This window comes from Callorhinchus milii, unplaced genomic scaffold (assembly GCF_018977255.1).
Source record: "Callorhinchus milii isolate IMCB2004 unplaced genomic scaffold, IMCB_Cmil_1.0 Scaffold4, whole genome shotgun sequence".
NCBI classification, from domain to species: domain Eukaryota; kingdom Metazoa; phylum Chordata; class Chondrichthyes; order Chimaeriformes; family Callorhinchidae; genus Callorhinchus; species Callorhinchus milii.
Window position 1 is genome coordinate 66709408 of NW_024704745.1, and position 20958 is coordinate 66730365.

Genomic DNA, 20958 nt, shown 5'->3' on the forward strand with positions numbered 1-20958 from the left:
GTCTGGTCGACCAAGCTTGATTTTACACATTACACACTACCATCAAAAACCAGCAAAATGAATTTACCACTTACTTCTGTGAATGTCCCAACGTCAGCCTGAAGCATGGAATTACAAGCTGCTAAATGGTAAGCACAGGTTCATAGCAGTGATGCAGTGGTCAATCAAAGGACCATAAATGTAATTCTTTTTTATCTTCCTGAAATTGTTTTAAAACTTTTTTTAACCCAATTTTCTTCTCTCTCCTGAAGATCCTGACTTTGGCTTGGAGTACAGTTCCCCAGGCATCTGGTCACCTCAAGTGGTTATTCTTTATTTGTGAGCATGAACAGTAAACATTGTTAGGCTCTTTAACCATGGGAAAAATCACAGCCCAGCTCAATCCTATCCTCATCCAACACACAATTTCCAACAGGGATCACTAGATAGGTAATCAGGAGTGGAAATCCTGACTGATTGTCCCTTTCTTCCCAACTGCGGACTTGAGATCAAGTAAATCAGCACTAACTGGGACCTCTGTGACATTTTTGATGTAAAGGAGCCAAAAAGTGTAAAGTGAATCGACTGTATATTTTGTGGGCAAAACACGGTAACCAATTGCGCACAGTAGTGTCCCACAAACAGTCGTGGATTGAGCATTGTGAGCAATATGTGAGCACTGGCCACTCGACTGGAGTGAGCGTCAGAACCGAGACTGGCACATGACTGCCACATACTGCAGCAAGAAGAGGAATCCTGGTTGGTTATTCCCCTCCCTAAACTTGGAAAGGCCGGGACCAATTTATCCTGGCCTAATACTGGCTTTTGACTGGGACTGTTCCCACCCCATTAAAAACTGCTGTCATCACTCCTATCCTTAAAAAACCCTCCCATCTCTATTCCCAAACTACTGCCCCATCTCCAATCTCCCTTTCCTCTTCAAGATCCTGGAACAAGTTGATGCATCCCAGCTTCGCTCCTTCCTCTCCCGCCATTCCCTTCACTAACGCCTCCAATCGGGTTTCTGTGCCACACACAGCATAGAAACAACCCCGATCAAAGTGACAAATGGCATTTTGTCCATCTGCCATCAGGACTTTCTCGGCCTCTTTGTCCTCCCTGACCTCTCTGCCATCGCCTCTCCTCTCACTTCAACCATCACGGCTTTGTCCCTGACTGGTTCAGATCATACCTCTCACACCGCCTCCACTTCATCTCCACAAACGGTTTCTCCTCTAGCCCCGCACCGTCTTGTGCAGCGTTCCTCAGGGTTCTGTCCTTGGTTCCCTCCTTTTCAATATTTATAAGTTTCCTTTTGGTGACGTCAAAGGCAGATGTGGAGTCAACTTTTACATGTATGCAGATGACAACCCACTGTACCTCTCTGCCTCCACCCTTGACTCCAGGACCACTGCTGTGCTGACAGAATGTCTGTCGGACATCAACTCCTGGATGAGAGCTAACTTTCTTCAGTTGAATGTCAACAAGACCGAGGCTCTCCTGATTGGCTCCCATCAAGGCCTCCTCACCTCAGGCACTGACAACATCACCATCCATGGTTGCACACTCCACCTTGCGAAGCCACTCTGGGACCTTGACATCTTGTTTGACCCTCAACTATCCTTTCTACCCCACATCTGTGCCATGACCTGCTCTGCCTTCCCCCACCTCCGCAACATTGCCCAACTCCACCACTGTCTCACACTACAGGTCCCTGAAAAACCTCATAAATGCTTTCATTACATCCAGGTTTGACAATGCAAACTCATTGCTTGTTAGTCTCCACTACTCCTTCCCTTCATAAGCTGCAGATCATCCAGAACTCTGCAGCCCATGTCCTCTCTTGACCCTATCACCTCCATCCTCGCCCGACTCCACTGGCTTCTCATCACACAGAAGATACAGTTCAAGATCCTGGTCCTCACCTTCAAAGCCCTGCATGATGTTGCTCTCCTACCTGTGCGACCTCCTAACCCCCTACCATCCTGCTCGCTCCTTCCGCTCAGTGGGCTCCGGCCTGCTTCATGTACCCTGCCTCTCTCGCCCCATTATTGGTGGGCAGGTCTTCTACCACTCTGCCCCCACCCTCTGCAGCTCCATTCGAACCAGCAAGCTCCTGATCGGTACCTACAACTTTCTCCTCTACACCATCAGGGCTTCCCCTGTTACGATAGGTAACATTTGGATAAAGTACCAGAGAGCAGCCATTGCTTGGGGAACAAAGGAGTCAAACACTTTGAGAGGAGACGAGGAAACATTTGGGCAGAGAATTACTGATTTTTTTAAAAAAAACAAACTAACTTTTTAAAATGTCAGTTTTTTTGTGTGGTGGTGGAACTGAACATTGCCATTTGTTAACTAGATTTTTCTGAGTACTGCAGAACTCTTGGAATGCTCAGAGCCATTGCAAAACAGCAAAATGCGTAAATAAATCCAAGACTAGAATGTACGTTCGACAGCTGGAATCTTCAGTTCCTGTGGGGCAGCCAAGAGTATTTAGAACATTTGTTCTGGCACGATGGAGGTCAGAGTTTGGATGGCATTTTAAAAAGGTTCTAAAAAATATAGTTTCACATTTTTAACAAAAAGAAAATACTACAGTTCACAAAGACTGAAAGACCAGTTTTCTCTACCATACTGAGCCCATGTGACTATCTTTCAAGCTAGAGAGCGACAACTCAATTTTTTAAAGTAAAGCCTAGTTTTTAAGCTTCTGTCAACTTTAAAGATAAATAAGTATTACACAGTAACTTTATGGTAATATAACAAACTATGTGAAAACCAAGATATTCTTAATCTTTACATGCTGTTTTCTCTAAGAACCTTGTGACTGTGCAGTATTTTCTGAAAATGCAAGCCTTCGAGTAGTATTAGCCAATCTTTACTGTAGTTGCACACTGAATAATCAAACCCCTGACTATACAGTGCCTTGGGACGCCCTCCCGACATGAAAGACACTGTACAAATATAATTTGTTGTTTACTGTAATTGTTTTAAGCCCTGATAATTTGAAGTAAAATCCTCCCTATGACTGTCTGCAGGTTCTGAATTTACAAATGCTACACCCCTCCAGACTTAAATGACTAATTTTGAATTGTATTCTTTTTATAAGATCCCAGTAATGTGACCCGTGCCAGGACAAGCAATAGAGAAGAGGGTTTATGTGTGAACAAAACATTTTTTAGGAGCTAGCTATTGGTAGAAAGTGTAATTATACTTTGGCTATGAATGCCTGTCTTCTGTTTGTCCCTGTCCTTCTTTTCCTCACTTCCTATGTATATCCATCTCTTCTGGTGGTGGGTTTGTTCTCTCTATGTTACTAAGTCTGTTTTCAGTCACTGCTCGTCTCTCTCATCAACCTTTCTCTGCTAGTCTTTGCCTCTCTCTCTGTTCCAAGTTGACTCTAATATTGGTAATGGAGGAGGAAGAAATCTGAAAAGTGAGTGTGGCTTCTTGCTGAAAATATACACAGAGATCAGAGATTAGTCAAAACTGGATGAGCTGTTCTACATCTGCCATTCTGGTGGGGTTCCAACAATGGGGGTACGGTCCAGTTCCACTTGTGACAGTCACCATCTAGCACATTGGGCGTTGGCAAGTTGTTTGACTGGTGGGTGGGTGGGGGGGTGGAGGTGGATGAGGAGGCATAGCAGCCAAACCCAATCATGTCCTCACCCAACCTCCACACCCGGGCTTCCACAACTTCCCAGTCCAGCAGATCTCAGGAGTCGCAGGAATCCTGGCTGCTTCTCCATTCCCTAATGGAGGGGGCCTGAGGCCAATGGTAGTGTCCTTTAGTTAGATCGGCTAATTCACGAAACACTCAGAATGGAACCTATGGGCTTTCCCAGGCTGCGTGGGAATTTCTCACTGAATAAACTTGGTGATCAATTGGTAAAACATGGAAATGAGTCAATAAAAATTGGGTTGATTGACAATTGGAGAAGGGGGAAGACGCAAGTCTGGTATGGTTAGTACATTGTTGTTATAAACACAGTCAGCACACTTCACAGTAAAATCCTGTGAAGCTCTTTGAGCCATAGATGATATAATAAAGCACTATAAATACAAGGATTATTATGATTATTATTAAAAAAAGCAGCTCAAGTAGATAAATAATACTTTCATACTGCATTTCACACAGTGCCTTATCATGTCATTGAGACATCTCAATGTGCTTCACTGAATATACTGTAAAGTGATTTGACTATATTTTGTGGGCGAAGGATCCCAAATTTGTAGACGTTACAATATGTTTGAACATTTCTGGTAATTGACTCACGCATGAATTCAAATAGCCTACAAGCCCCCACAAATGTTATTCTACATTCCAGATGCCATAGGACTGGCAACCAGCTGAATGGAATCCTTTGTGTTCAGTCCCACTTACCAACTTCTGCTATGTCAACAGTTACTCCACTTTGGCAGAATACAGTTTACCCCAAAGCATTTTATTTTCACAGTCATACCGGCACAGACACGATGGGCAAAATGGCCTCCTTCTGTGCTGTATAATTCTAGGATGATAATGAATTTCTAATTGATTTTCATATTGAGAAAAAAATTAACTCAGATATCTGTTAAGAACCCCCCTACCCCACCCATGCAAACATACACAGAGTCAAGATGTTAGTTAACTTGGGTTTCACCTTTGAAACCATTTCCAAATAGTTTGCTTGAAAAATAAAACATATTTGAGGTTTATTAAACTATATATATTTTAAAAAGTGTTCAACTATTACTAAAACTCTAGGAACCACCTTGAAGGATTTGTGGATAGAGCTACATCTTACAAACCGAGCTCCAAAGCTCACTGGTTCAAATACCAGTCTGTGTCGAGTTGCCCCAAGCCTTCGCGGAGTTAGGGAGTGAAAAACAGCCATGGTTCCTGCTTCTGGTTCCTGTACAGCATCCTCTACTGGTTGTGTGCCTAAGTGGAAGCCAGATGGAGAGCAGTCAGGCTGCACTCTCCAGTCACGCTCACTGCCTAGGCTCACACGTGATCAATGGTCACTTGGGCAGAGTACTGGAGGGCAACTGGCACACACAGAAAAGGAGGCATGTGCCAGTGGGAAGAAATGTAATAAAAATAGTCGGGCATATTAAATATTGAAAAAAAAGAGAAAAGCAAGACTGAATATTAACTTAAGCAATAACCAAAAACTTATGCTTTAGCTCTCAAAAGATCCATTGTGAATTGACTGTATATTTGTGGACGAAACTCGGCAGCCAACTGCGCACAGCAGTGTCCCACAAACAGCCGTGGATTGAAAATGACCAATTTATTATGGTTTTGTTTTTTGGAGGGATTATTATTAGGCGTGTGGAGTAAGGAAACTTGCCCAAGGTTTCGCCCTGTCTGGAATTGAACCCTTACTTGCAAGGCGAGTGCTCTGACCATTGAGCTACAGGACTCCCTATGTTGAAACACTTCCTATGTTGAAACATTTCAAAGCGCTTCGTAGGGTTTAGTTACTTTAAATGTAGCGACTTGTTTTTAAGGGAAGTTTGGCAGCTAATCTGCTAATCTGCGGCGATAATGTCCCACAATCCATTAGAGAATTGCTGATTAATCAGGATGGAGGGGAAGGGCAGATTGTGGTAAATCTGGGTGAGAAAGTAATATGAATGAGCCAGAACACCAAGAGTAACTCCCTGCTCGTTCCACAACATATGTTAAGACAGATGAGGCCTCAGGTTAACATTGACAAATGGCACCTACAACAATGCAACATACCATAGAATCATAGAAATATTCAGCACAGAAGGCCATTTGGTCCATTGTGTTTCTGTCTCACTTCCCTGCACATAGCCCTGTAGTTTACTCCTTTTTAGATATTTATCTCTAAAAAGTTCCCTTTTGAAAGCTCATGTTGAATTCTACCTCAACCACGAATCCCCACAGGACATTCTGTAACCTTACGACTGTGTGGGAAAAACATTATGCCAACCTCTACATTTACTCATTTGCTAACTATCTTAAATTGATGCCCTCTTTATCCCATAAATCAAGAAATATTCAATCAAGAAAAAACTGAAGACGCACACTACAAATCAAGCATGGATTTACCTAAACTAGCGCGAAATTTCAGGGGGGGGCGGGCCACTTCTGGCTCACGGGCCACAAGTTAGCCACCACTGGCCTTGTGTGGGGCTTGATCCCACAACCTTTTGATTTAGAATTGATCAACAAATTGAGCCAAGATGTGATTGGAAATGATTCCAATTCTGAAATTCAAAATTCAGGCTCTTTATCTTAATCATTCTGTTTTTTTAATTTTCTAAAACACGTTATACCATGGCATCCAGAAGTAATTAGTATTACAGCTGATTTATGAGTTGTTTTAATACTCATTACTTCTGGAAATCCGGGAGAATCATAGAAATTCCATTGTAGGAGGAGGTCATTTGGTTCATCCAGCCTACGCTGAGGTTACTAACTCTAATCCCAAATTCCCTGCTCTTTCTGCAGAAACTTTTATACATTTCCTCTTGAAATGTTTATCCAACTGTCTTTTGAATGTTATGGTCTCAGCTTCAGAAGCTGTGGGGAAAGGGACAAAAAAAAATCAAGAGGAAAAGCCATGTCTGGGTGGTCCCTGGTCTTCCTGGTGTCTGGCTACATAGGGCATTGGTGGGGGTCTGCAAACATGTCCTTGTCTGAGTTCTCAACAGCGGAGGCGTCAAGAGTGAAAATCACATTTTAAAAAAAGTTCACTTTTTGTAAAGTAAGTCTTCACATAACAACCTACATTACATATGTTTATACTAACTGTGTGGGATCAAAGTTTTTTTTTACCTTAGGATGGTTTACCAATGTAAGGAAGAAGTTACTTCTGCCCAAATTTAAGTATTTAATAACCACTTTTGTTCAATAAAAACCGTGAGGGCCACTCACAAAGCAATGAAATGGAATGCAGCTGAACCAAACAGGAAATGTTTGGCGTAAGCTTCGTGAATGCTCATGTTACATGTGATTGTGATTCGAAGCATCACTGGGCGAGTTTTACAGACTTTTGAAAGCTGTGACAAGTTGGCTATTGAGAAAGGAAATGCTCAATGTGAGCAATGCTGAATGAAAACTATGTGAAATGACTGAAACAATGCTTCAGGCTTACTTCAATCGACAAGAAACCTATGTGTCTGGAATATATTTTGCAGAGGTTAAAAATGTAGTTATTTAGAAGCTGAAATTAAAACCAGTTTTTATTCCTCATAAACAAGAAAGGGTTCCATTGAGATGCTCTCCATGGTCAAATAGCTCACCGTATAGACTCACAGATCAAGTTATACCTTTGATGAGGTACCATACACCACTGATGTCAGCTCCTTCAGGACAGTATCATGTGAAAATGGGAAAGGGTAAAAATAATCCTGTGCATGCTAATGTAGGAGTGTAATGTACACAGATACATGCATGGGATCAATAACAGAGAGGAAAATAACTTTCAGAAAGGAGTGCAAATGAAACTCAAGATAGGAACCCCAGTCTAATTGGGTAAATTCACTGCCTGGATAATAATAATAATAATCCTTGCATTTGATACAAGGCCTTATCACATCTTCGAGACATCTCAAAGCACTTCACAGAATATACTGTAAAGTGAATTCACTGTATATTTTGTGGGTGAAAAGCAGCAGCTAATTGCGCACAGCAGTTTCCCACAAACAAATACATAGTGACCACACTGAGCAGGAAGGCCCAAGGTCCAATCTCTGGATTGTGCCGAGTTATCTGATTTCATCCAGGGTAGCAGTTGCAATGCTACAAATTGGCCCCAGTAACCTCAGGCTGGTAAGGATCAGGCTAGAATGTGAAACGTCAATGGATTTCTTTTCACATAAAATCCCATCTGGGTTTTATCAGACATTTTTAATTGAGAGACATAACTCGGTGAAGAGACAAGGCCCGAGGCCCTGCTAATGATAGATCAGCCAGAATGGCTTGTTGGTATCTTCCATCCCATGATTTTCAACCTTGGTAGTATCTTGCCCTGGTACTACAGAGATTGAAAAGTGTAGGGCGGAAGATAAGATTTGAATCATGGAACTGTGAACCTAAACTGGTATTTTCAAAGTTTTCAGCATGTAGGAAATGATGATAAATCTGCAGCTGGAATATTATGTGCAATTTTGAGCACTGTATGACTGAAAGCATTTAGAGTGATGGAGCAGGTGCAGAATAGGTATACAAGGTATACGGGAAATAAAAGGGTACAGCTACAAGAGAGACTAGAGAGGTTGAGACTTTTCTGTTGGAACAGAGATTTTGTGTCTGGAACGAAGTGTGCACTCTCCACTCGCAAATGCACATTAATTGCCTAATTCTGGAAAGTATAAGGCACAGGTTGGCCTTGGGATCTCAGAATGTGTATTGGGGTATTTTTACCAGCTAAAACTGCAAAAGCTTGCCAGTGTGATCACTGTTTTGTAAGCTTCTCACTGCTTGCCCAGGTCTGATCACTGCAGGGGTTAACGGAGCTGGGTGGGAAGAATCCCTGCCCATCCTGCCCTCAAGCCATTCTGGCAGTGCTTCAAAGTCTGAAGACCTGTCTGACTCGAGAACCAGACTACAGAGACCACCACAGAGGTTTGACTTTTTCCAACATTCTAATGTTAAAGAAGTCACTTGGAGCCAAGGCGAGTCCTGCTTACCTCCCCCTCAAGGAGGATAGTCGCCAGCTGGTCACCTGACATGCGCAAGTTGAGAAGGTTGTAGGGTGCTATTATACAGACGTTTTAGGTAATGAAGCAGTCAGAGAGAATTACTAATGAAAAATCATTTGCCTGTGAATCACCTGTGGGTAGGTGATTCAAAAACAAAAGTGTATGAACTGAAGATTTTGACTTGGGGAATAAAAGGAGAAGTTCAGAAGAACTTCCTTCTCCTAGAGGGTTATCAGGTTGCAGAAGTATTTGCCTTCTATTAGAGAAGAGCACTTTAAAAAACAATTGGACAAGTACATGCAGAGGAGGGATATTAGAGGGTAAAGGAACTGGGATTGGTTGTGAATGTCTTGCTGAAAGAACAAACACCGACACAAAATAAAGGGCCGAATGACCACCTACTGTGTTATATATTTCTAAGGTTCTCTTATTTTTAAGATTGTGTGGAGGTGAACAAATACAGACCAGATTCCTGGCTCAATCCCTTCTGTGCTGACGTGGCTGATTTCAGTTGGGACAGAAGCATTAAAGGATGCCCAGGATAAGGATGGAAGGGGGAAGATAAAACTATCTGGAGTTTTCATTTCTGTTTGATGACTTCTTTTGTTTAAGGCTGTGGATGTCAAGGAAATGCCCCTTTATAGTCAATTAATCTGCCGACATCCATTATCATGAAGAATAGCTTATCGGATGAGGTCCGGGAAGGGCTACTGGTGTTCATATAACCATATGCTAACACGAACCATCATCTTTAGGAAAGGTGGGAGAATTTTTGTTCAAAAAAATCTAAAATAATTGTTTTAAAAATTAAAAAAAACTTGAAAATTTGAAGTGTTACTCACATAAATGTCTTAATTTTCAGCCTTCTTTAAATAAATTTAAAGTTTTTATTTAAAATAAAACATCAATGTGAAAAACAAGTAAAAAATGTTATATTTTCCAGATGAAGATGGCAAGAAATGGAGAAATCTGTTATACAAAATACTCTATAAATTAAACTGCATACTTATTCGTTTCTAAGTAAGAAATACTTATTTTAGGTTTTATACGTTTTGATGGGGTACTGGACAGGAGAGGAGCGAAAAAGAGTTACAAGCCACACAAAACACTTTGCACACATACAATTGAAATACCGTATGTATGTGCAGCATCAAACAACACACAAAAGTCACACATTTGGGGAAATCAAGCAGTTGTGAGGTCTGTGTACCTTCAAATGAAAAATATCAAAAAATAACTCAGAGTGTTATAACATCTTTGAAGTTATTGATGAAAATTGGGTAAAGGTGTGTGAGAGCAGGTAAGTAGCTCTGTTTCTCCCACTTCTGATAATGGGTACCATAGCTCTCTCTTGCCTACTTAAAGTGATCTCTTGTCCGAACCAATACAGCGTGAGAGGTTGCAGAATTATTTCTCTCTCTTGGATCCCCCTCCATGGTAGCACTATGAAAAACAACAGCTTGCATTTATAAAGCGCCCTTCACATGGGGTAGCATCTTGGCGGGCTTAACAGTGGCCCAAAAATAATTTGGTCACTCAAACCACGACTCTTTGTGGGACACTGCTGTGCTGGCTGCTGCGTTTCGCCCACAAAATATACAGTCAATTCATTTTACAGTATATTCTGTGAAGGGCTTTGAGATGTCTCGAAGATGTGATAAAGACGCTATATCAAATGCAAGTATTATGTTATTATAATACAATTTAGTAAGAACTTTAAGAAACAGCTGTATGTAAATGTTAATGAACTAACCTTGATTTAGTCATTTGAAAATGTGATAGAATTCACCAGCGGCTGCACTAGATATTTTAGTAGAAGTAAAGTTTACTGTTCTAAATAATTGTTAAAATATTTTTTGTATTTTAATTATATGGATTAAGTTGAATCGCATGAAACACTGATCCGGTTTGCAACAAAGCAGTGATTCCATTATACTGAAGTAATGTATAGGCGAGTTAATTTATTGCTGGCTATTTTCAAGATTCACTATAGGGAATCTTGCCCCCACCCTCTGGAGCTCCATCCCACATTCCCTTTGCTTCGCTCCCTCCATTGCCTCCTTCAGGGCACACCTCAAGATCCTCCTCTTCGATCGTGCCTTCGGCCACCCTCCTACCCTTACAACAGTGACAATAAAACTCAGTGAACAGTGCCAAAGAAATAAGAACATAAGAAATGCTAGACGAGGTCCATCTAGTTCACCTTCCATCTTCCTGGCATCCAGTTAAGTCCCGAACTACCTATCTTATTTCCTAAATGGGAGAATACCACAGACTGCAACGCTATGGATCTACACATGCATGTGTTTTATAATACTACAGTCAGCACATACCATATTGTACAAATGCTGAATGTTAACAGACAGTATCATCCGTTGAACAATATCAACTAAGAGTCATTTATTAAATTACCGGTTCATATGAATCTATCTAACCCTCTTAGAACTACTCTGCAAGGTGCCCAATATATCAATGGGTAAATACACTGAATGTGGTCTTACTAAGCCAAACCAACCAAGAAGATCCCAGAAACAATCTTCCTCTGTGTTCAGTTAGCCAATCTCATCTGAGCAGCAGAGAATTTAGAATTGGCCTCAGTCCCCAAGGCTCAGAAGGAGCAGGGATTCCCTGTTCATCACTTTCTCTCCTGGTCCACTGACCACAATAGAAATGTGTAATCAAGCAATGACGGGATCAAACTGAGCTATAATGCCTTCCAGTCAGCCCACATTCATTCTCTCAGCTCACATGTGAAGGCTGACCTTTTGGGAAGCTACTTGAGTCACAAGTCATTACTTTCAAGGGGGGATGTGGGGCGGGAGAAAAACAAGTAAATGAAAGCAAAAAAGCACAGAATGGTGATGGGGAAGAGATAAAACAATGTGCCTTTAAATTAGTCAGCTATACTACAAACCTTCAAAACAGACACACAAACATATATAATAAAAACTAAACAATTATAACTGTAACAATTATAATGTCTGTGTAACATACCTGATCACATCCGGCATTCACCAATTCTTGAAACATCTGTCTGTTTACTTCAGCACTGACGGATGACCCAGACTCATTGGCAAATGGCATAAGGGAGTTTCTGATTTCTCGCAGAGCTTTCTGATAAGGCCCAAATTTTGGAACTGGTCGCATCTGCTGTTGCCTGGTACCATCCTTTCCAATTGTGGCTTTCGGATCAAGCTGAGTTTCATTATTAGGACCAATACTTAAAGCTTGTCCTGAATGTTTATGGGGCTGCTTTAACCCCTCCCGGATTTCCTGCAGTCTCTGACGGCTGTTTCCGGCGTAGGAAGTGGCTGGAAATGTCTTTGGCCTCATTACAAAACCAGCTTTTGTTTATCATAAATAGGCTCTTTTTAGGATGTTGATGTCATGCTGATTTGAAGAAAGTTATAAGTTTAGCTTGATGTAATTATTGTATCTTTACTCCTTTTACCGATGCCCAACTGATCTTCAATTGGCCCACATAAAGGTTATCTTCACAGTCTTAAATTTGACCGTCTTCATTCTGAAAGACATTGCCACCTGCAAAGTACAAGAGATCACAATTAAGATTGCGCTGAAAGAAACATAAAATGAGTTTCCCCGATGCCCGAGAGGGTAAATGCACCACGTGTAGCCAAATAGATCAGGTTACTGGATCCAATCTTGACCTGGGTGGATTCAGTTGGGACGGAACTAGGGCAACGGCACTTGGCAACTAATGTAGGTAAAAGGGTAGAAAACAAAATCAACCAATGTTCCTGTTTCTGGCGTTTCAATTCTGCTGGAGGAATGCACATGTAGATGTCAGATGAGGACAGTATCAGGCTTGGTCACCTGTGAATTACCACTCCATTCCATACTCTTGTGCGTGCGTACAGACATGCATGCACACCACACATACACACACACTTGAATAGCCTGCTGACAATTCCTGGAGGCTCATCTTGAAATTGTTTTTGCTGTGCCTATTATTCGGGAATCTTTTTATAGTGAAAAATCATAATATTTAATGAACAGTTTTTGGTAGACCTTAAGGCTCACACACAAAAGAATGGCCACTTGGGCAAGTTTATCAATATTTTAAATTTGTCTCTCTGGGAGACTTCTTATTTACACAAACATAATGATATGAACCTTCGAGGCATCGCAGGAGGAACTCCACAGCAAAAACATACCCAAATTACAAATGTTCTGAGTTATGCAAATTATGAAATGTTATATCAGTTGATACAGTCAATTCACTTCACAGTATATTCTGTGAAGCACTTTGAGATGTCTTGAAGACATGATAAGGCACTTTATCAAATGCAAGAATATTATTATATTGTTCTGACTATTTCTGTCTTACAATATCCTTTTTGAAAGTAGGACCTCATACTATTGAAAAGGGCAGGTCTTGAAAGCTGCTAAGAATGTTCCATAGTCAAAGCATGGCTGACACAGGAATATTTAAGAAAAGCATTGCGATTCAAATGAGGTTTCATACTCAGGTTATGCACGGTTCATACTACAAATCTTCCTCTGTGAGGTTACTAGCAGCTTATTTTGTTTAAGTATCATGTGAGTTCTATTAACAGTCAAGCGCTAAAAAAATGTCAGACGTTTACCATTAGGAATGAAGCAGTATAGCGAAACACGTATACTCTGCTAGGTTTTATTAATCGGCAGAATGCTCACTAGGTCTGTGCAGAATGAAAATTTCATGCTAAAATGTAACCACTCCACTCAGAAGATTCACAAGAGTTCAAAAACATTGGAAGAAAAGGGTTAAATATCAAACATTCAACAATTTGCATTTACTATATATAAGGGATTTTGCATATGAGGGATTTTGGAAATAAGCTACAGAGAGCAGAGGAAACGTGGCTGAAAGCTCCCACACCCACTCTGCTCCTTTGTGGATCAGAGTGGGTGAGGGGGATAAAGCAAGCCAAGGTTGGCAGAGTGGTTAGGAGAGTAGGAACCCAGAGGTAAAGTATGGCAAGGATGGGGTGGTATTTGAAAATAAGGGTGAGGATGGGGTGAAGTGCTTGCGGAGGCTAGTGTGGGAAAGAATGCGGGCTGCAGAGTTTCCAGAATGGTCCGCAGCTTGTGGAAGCAGGAGCTGGGAAGGCCGGCAAACAGGGTATTGGAAAAATTCAAGCATGGAAGTTTTGGTTGCTTTGGGGGTGAGGTAGAGGTGGAGATGGGCAATGTTAAGAAGATGGAAGAAAGCAGACTTTCTCAGAGCCCAGATAAAAAGGCTTTATTAAAGCAGAGTTGAGTGTTGAATAAAATGCTGAGATTCTGCACAGGCTCCATAACTTGATTGATTTTTTTTATATCCTCTCCAAAAACAAATGCCTGGGATTTTATTTTGTGGTTTAAAAACAAACAACTGTAATGGACTTTATATGCCGTTTAACTATGTTTTGCATAACTTGTGTTCATTAGATTATTTGGAGAATAGATTTTTTACACATTCTAAAACCTGGAATTTTTAAACTGTAAGCTTTCGTATTTTTAATTAAATTCAATTTGTACGAAATACGGTAAATTTTCCTTCGTTTTTTACTGCTTAACTTTACATTATATACCATAGATCTCCTGCACAGGCACAAAATCAAAATGGTTCCAATTAACATTTCTGACTTGACCTCCGAACAATTTTTTTAAAAAACAATTGCAGCACAAATATTTCTTACATAGCTTCACTGAACCAAAAAAGGTCAGGACAGTCGAGGTACATTAACTCAACATCTTTATTAGACAAGCATACAATTTAAAGCATGCAAGCTTTCTGGATTGCGCTGGATTTTCCCTCTCTAAAAGTGCAGATAAACACATTTGAGAAGATTAGGAAAAACACGTTGTGAGTAATAGAGAATACTGCTGTACTCCATTCCTGATATGCAGTTCTGGTTATGAGTAACCTTTCGCTTGCTCTGACTTTTTTTCTGCATAGAACAAAATAGGGATTTACTAAATTTATATTCCCCTAATAAAATGGTAGATTCTGAACAGAGGCTATGAGACTTTGTTGGGGGGGAGGGAGAGGACGGGCGAGACATCAAATAGCGTTGCCTCACATTTCTTAATAGCCAACCAAAGGGGAGATTTGATAGCAAACAACAGCAAAAAGAAGCAAGTGCTGGGGAAAAGAACAGGCAACATTTACTTATCTTGCAAAATTATCAGTAAAATAATAATCTAGATGTTTGCTTACTTGGCCATATGTTTCCAGGCGCTAGGACAGGGCAGAGCAGAAAAAAGGCAGAGCAAGTGAAGGGGGGGGGGCGGAGAAGAAGAAAATGTATATGGAATGCAACCCTCTCCCTGCCACACACACACACAACTAATCCAATCCTTTACAGTAACATTGGTTTTCCGGATCCCTCCTAAATGCACATCTGTTTCCCTGCATTTTGTTAGTGACTTTTGCAAATGGGCGAGGCTGTCGAGGTTTCCCACTTCTCAATGACTGCCAGACACACTGTCCTGTAACTGGCCAAAGACAGGCACATTTACACCAAGTCACAGAGAACAATGTCAGTGGTTTCCTTCCCCTGAGGTGGACAGGGAGCAAAGGAATGAAACTAATCATGATTCAAACTGCCATAATTTACTTTTCGGGAACTCAGGACTTTTGAACCTTTGACCTCGAGTTTGTAGTGCGAGTACTCTAACCGACAGTCTACCGGACAATGTCCAACAAATCACATTTACAAAACAACACGAGCACCATCACCTGATAGTATTACACACAAAAACCTATAGTGTAGTTTGAGATTCAATGGAATGTGTTGTTGATGCACATATTTTACCTGCTGTATTTTGGAGTGTCCCTATACAGCAGAATTTTCAACAACTACCTGGATCATATTACATAAAGAAGTAAAGGGTGACCAAAAAGACATGATATCTACCCTATTATCTAGGAAAAAACAAAAATAAAATCATGATTTCTAAAGGCTTATTAGACATTGTAATGGTTTACAACTTTGTGGTCACCCTGTGTTATAGTACAAGAAGGATACTTTCATTATGTGAAATTAGATAATTATTTGGGGAGGACAAATTTGCAGGGCTGTGGGGAGAGAGCAAGTGAGTGGGATTGATTTGGATAGCTCTTTTAAAAGAGCCGGCACAGACACGATGGGCCGAATGGCCCATTATTGTATAATTCTACGTAGTATAAACAATTACTGTAAAAAGAAACTAGTTGTGTTTATGGCACATTACAGAATTTATATTTATGAATTGTCATTGCAGGCACTTTTTTTAAAAAAAAGCAAAATATATGACAACCTCTTTTTTTAATAACAAGCCTAGGCAAGTTATAACAATATTCCTTTTTTTATGCAACTCGGATCCTTACAGTATATTCCGTGAAGCGCTTTGAGACATGATAAGCCAATATATCAAATATTATTTGATATAGCGCTTTTCACGTCGGGAGGACGTCCCAAAGCGCTTCACAGAACACACTGTAAAGTGAATTGACTGTATATTTGTTGTGAATGCGGCAGCCAATTGCACACAGCAATGTCCCACAAACAGTCGTAGATTGAAAATGACCAATTTATTATTGTTTTTTTTTTGGAGGTATTATTATTAGGCATGTGGAGTAAGGAAACTTGCCCAAGGTTTCGCCCTCTGCCTGGAATTGAACTCAGGTCTCTCGCTTGCAAAGCAAGTGCTCTAACCACGGAGTTACAGGACTCCACGAATATTATTACATATTGTGGAAGTACTGTAATACCCTTTGATTTATACAGTGCTTAGTGTAATTGTTCTTGATTTGAAGAATTTCATGTTAAGTTGCAACTTGCAATTAATAAATTAAGAAGCAGGAGTATTGTCATTTTCAGTTTCCTTTTTAATATTCCAGCCAGATTTTGGTAGAACTACTTTAAAAGTATATTTAGAAAGGAACAAATATTTTTCTACTTATCTTATAATTGGTAGGGTTGGGTTATAAATATGACTCGATGTTATTTATTGGGCGTTATTTTAAGATACTGTAATTCCAAAAAACAACATCTTAAAAACTTTGTTTAAAAAATTTTCCTCCTCCCAAAAGCGATATAATCATGGTGACTGGTGAGGCACATACAGTAAACAGAGATGAGAGAGAAAGGGAAGAGGGGAAGAAAGGAATGGGAGAGAGGAAGGGAAGGATGTGTTTTGTGGCAGTTATGTAACACTCTTCGATTGTATGGTGCTTAATGTACAGTACTTGTTCTTGTTTTGAAAAATGTCATGTTAAATTGCAACGTAAAATTATATTAAGAAGTTAAGATGCAGCAGTTTTGCCAATTGCAGTATCCCTATTAAACTTATTCCACTTATTGAAATCACACTTATTACACTGAGAAATTTACAACCCATTTTGTCCTCTGTCCGTGCTTCACCATTCACTCTGATGACATCAGCATATTAATGAACACAAGCTGCAGGGTTTCTAAATCCCCCCTCAAAAAACACTTTCCAACTAAAAATCAACAACTTGTATAACTTGTTACACAATTACATTTTTTGACTAAAACACACAATTGAGCCCAAATACAACATGTTTTAATGTTTGTCTTTTGGTACAAAGTTTCATTTTAAGGTCTACTAGAATTAGACTGAACAGATTATACTAAACTATTCAAACTATTCCCTCCTTAATTCATAATTGTGTACTTAACACACAATAGGATCCTTCTCATGCAGGCCAAGTGTTATGTAAACATATCTGAATACATTTAAAAACATCAATAAATAACATCAATTTATTGTCTTATTTAACTGATGTTCTTGTCTAATTCAGCAAATTTCTCAAACAAACCAACTCATAATTGTTATAGTTACAGCTACTGAACAATCAATCGATCTATAATGGGCGAATGAAAACTGTATTGAGACCCATTCACCTGGCGATAAATAATCCAGCACCTGAATAGCAATTGGTAACCTACTTTAGATCAATTGTAACCCACAACATAAAGTAAACAACAAACATTTAAGTTTTTGTTTGTAAAATAAAACAAAATAAATGTACTGGGTTGGGAACTTTACAACACTTGTCGAAAAACATTTAATCAAAGATGCATTACTAAAAGAGACTTTGGACACAATATATGCTCCCCCCCCCACCCCAGAAAATCACCAATTGTAGAATACATTCTTAAATAGTCTAAACCTTTTAAAAATAAAAAAGGGATTTTTATATGTAAATATCGCTTATTTGAGACTGTTCATGAATAAAATTATGCAATTTAGTAAATTGAAGTTGATTTGCATTGTAAGTATTTTCTCATCATATGTGCTAATTGCAGAAAATGTTTAAACGAGCCCATCATTTTTCATTAAAAAAATTAAATGTGTAGCTGAAACGTCCACAATAAAAAATATAAACAACAACAAATTACATTTGTTTTGCACTTTTCAAGTCAGCTCTGGGACAGTCAATATGTTGGACTTAATGTTTTCAAAATAATCAAAGCCGAAGTCAATTAAAAGTGAACTAAATTACACTTGAATATTCCCAAGTAGAAAGTTGTTTGATTTTGAAAGCCTTGTTGCCTATTTTAAGAACAAGACATGTAACAACCACTAAACCTTCAACACCACATTTATGATTTTGCTCCGCAAATGCTGGACACATTCATTCCCACGTTTGATTCTCATCTCGAAACATTTACCGACTGAAACACAAGGTGGGTTTTACAGAGACGGTTTAACACAAAATCCTGCATCACGAGCTCAGAGAGGATCAAATGCATCCCTTCAAAACCATGTTTAAGCAGCACGCAGCGACATTCGTCTGGGGTTTAAACACTGTTCCCTTTAGTCATGGACTTATTTCGAACCGGACACAAAAAAATGAGAGACCGAGAGGCCTGGATATTGCAAATCAGAAATCCCACAATTTACACAGCAAACAGCCCAGAGCACAGCCCAGAGCACAGAGCAGAGCACAGGACCGCCCAGAGCACAGGACAGAGCACAGGACAGAGCCCAGAGCACAGAGCACAGCCCAGAGCACAGCCCAGAGCACAGGGAGAGCCCAGAGCACAGGGACAAAGCCCAGAGCACAGCCCAGAGCACAGGGACAGAGCACAGCCCAGAGCACAGAGCAGAGCACAGGACCGCCCAGAGCACAGGACAGAGCACAGGACAGAGCACAGGACAGAGCACAGGACAGAGCCCAGAGCACAGCCCAGAGCCCAGAGCACAGCCCAGAGCACAGCCCAGAGCACAGGGAGAGCCCAGAGCACAGGGACAAAGCCCAGAGCACAGCCCAGAGCACAGGGAGAGCCCAGAGCACAGGACAGAGCCCAGGACAGAGCCCAGAGCACAGAGCACAGGACAGCCCAGAACACAGAGCAGAGTACAGGACAGAGCCCAGAGCACAGGACAGAGCCCAGAGCACAGGACAGAGCACAGAGCACAGAGCCCAGAGCACATAGCACAGAGCCCAGAGCAGAGCCCAGAGCACAGGGACAGAGGCTGTGAGGAGCAGAGGTCTGAATGCCCGACTGCTCCGATCTTGACGATGAGTGATGACAGATCCCCGAAACCGCGCGCGGAGTCTCTCTTCATCTTCACCGATCATCCCGAGGCCGACCCTGAGCCACCGAGTGAGAGAGAGAGAGAGAGGAGAGAGATGGCCTCCCCCCCCCCCCCCCCGGGCCCCCCCCCGGGTCCCCCCCAACTGTCATCACAGCTCGAGCTGCTCCACAACAACAAAACTCGTTGCGGTTTAATCGCTGTCGCGTCTCTCAGACATCCACCAAAAGAGCCACAAACAACAACAACAACAACAACATGTGAACCCCTTCCCCCCCCCCCCCCCACCGCCCCCCACTCCCATTAAAAACACAGCCGTTAAACCGACCCTCCTCCCTCCCGGGCTGATCGGGGGCTGAACGGCGACGGGTCCTGTCAAAGGTCCTGTTTTGCTCCCATTTTAGCGTCGGTTTTTTTTTGAAAAAAAACGGGCCGATCCGCTCCGCTCCGCTCCGCTCCGCGCGGGTCGGAGTGGGTGAGTGTGTCAGAGAGAGAGAGAAAAAAAAGGAGAGAGAGAGAGAAGGAGAGAGAGAGAGAGAGAGAGAGAAAATTCTTACGACGTGACAGCAACGAGGATTGGCCCCGAAAAAAAAATGTTACCATCGACATCAGAGGGGGTGTGGGCAGGACAGGGCGGGGGGGGGGGGCCGGGGGGTAATGGGGGGGAATCTCCTCCTCTTTTTAAATGGCTTTTTATTTCGTATCTATTTCTTTTGTGGTTTGGTTTTTTTTTGGTTTGGTTTGGTTTGGACCCACTTCTCCCCCTCCCTCCCCCCCTCCCCTCAAAAAAAAAGTCCCACTCTCAAGTGCGGGAGGGAATTCGTGCTGTAAATGATTAGTTCGAGCCGCCGACTGGAGAGTCTTCTCTCTTCTTTCTCTCTCTCTCTCTCTCTCTCTCACTCCCTCTCTCCCTGAGCCAAAAGGAGCGCACCTCGAATTCCAACAGCACTGGAGAAAACACACAGCACTGCCCCTGTCTGTCTGTCTGTCTGTCTGTCTGTCAATGCAACTCGGCACTTCCACAGCAGATTTACCGTCAACAAGTCAACCAACTGTAAAGTCAGAGTGACCCCCAACACACACACACACACACAACTCCTACAATACAGACATTACCACCCAGCACACACACACACCCACACACACACCCACACACAGCACACACACACCCACACACACACAGCACACACACACCCACACACAGCACACACACACCCACACACAGCACACACACACCCACACCCAGCACACACACCCAGCACACACACACACACACAGCACACACACACACACCCAGCACACACACACACACACACACAGCACCCACACACAGCACACACACACACACACACACCCACACACACACACAGGAAGCGTCACGCCACCAAAGGAGGAAGAATTTGGTAAATTCCTTCGGGCTCTCCCCAAACCCAGTTACAGCATTAAATCGAAGCCATAAAGAGATAACGATATATATAAATGTATATATATATATATACACACACCATACATACAGTATACAGGCTGGCTGGCCTCGCTTAGTAAGAGATAAACATAGCAATGAGACAAAGTAGCAACTGCTAAAAAGGAATGCAGGGAGGGAAGGTTTCAGGTTTCTCACTTACTTTTGGCACTTCTGCTCGAATAAGTTCCCCTACTTTGTTTGTGGAGTAAGTGTGATGAAGTGTGTTCCTCGCTCGCTGCCCCTCTCCAGCCGCACTGAAGAGCTGTTGTCAGTTCTCTCTCTCCCTCTCTGTGTGTGTGTCTCGCGCTCCG

General features: G+C 41.6%; 1 protein-coding gene across 2 annotated transcripts in view; it reads right to left on the reverse strand.

The window, feature by feature from the left end:
- lats2 (large tumor suppressor kinase 2) overlaps window positions 1–20958 on the reverse strand; it is a 46385-nt gene extending 25427 nt beyond the window's left edge. Inside the window, exons 1-2 of one of the 2 annotated variants that reach the window (XM_007900669.2) lie at window positions 20808–20958; window positions 11641–12186 (exon numbers count right to left, since the gene is read on the reverse strand). In XM_007900669.2, the coding sequence (XP_007898860.1) occupies window positions 11641–11979 (339 nt within the window). In that variant the 5' untranslated portion in view covers window positions 11980–12186; window positions 20808–20958. Of the gene's footprint in view, window positions 1–11640; window positions 12187–19510; window positions 19662–20807 lie in introns of those variants that run through there. The other variant, XM_042334145.1, reaches the window with a different exon arrangement.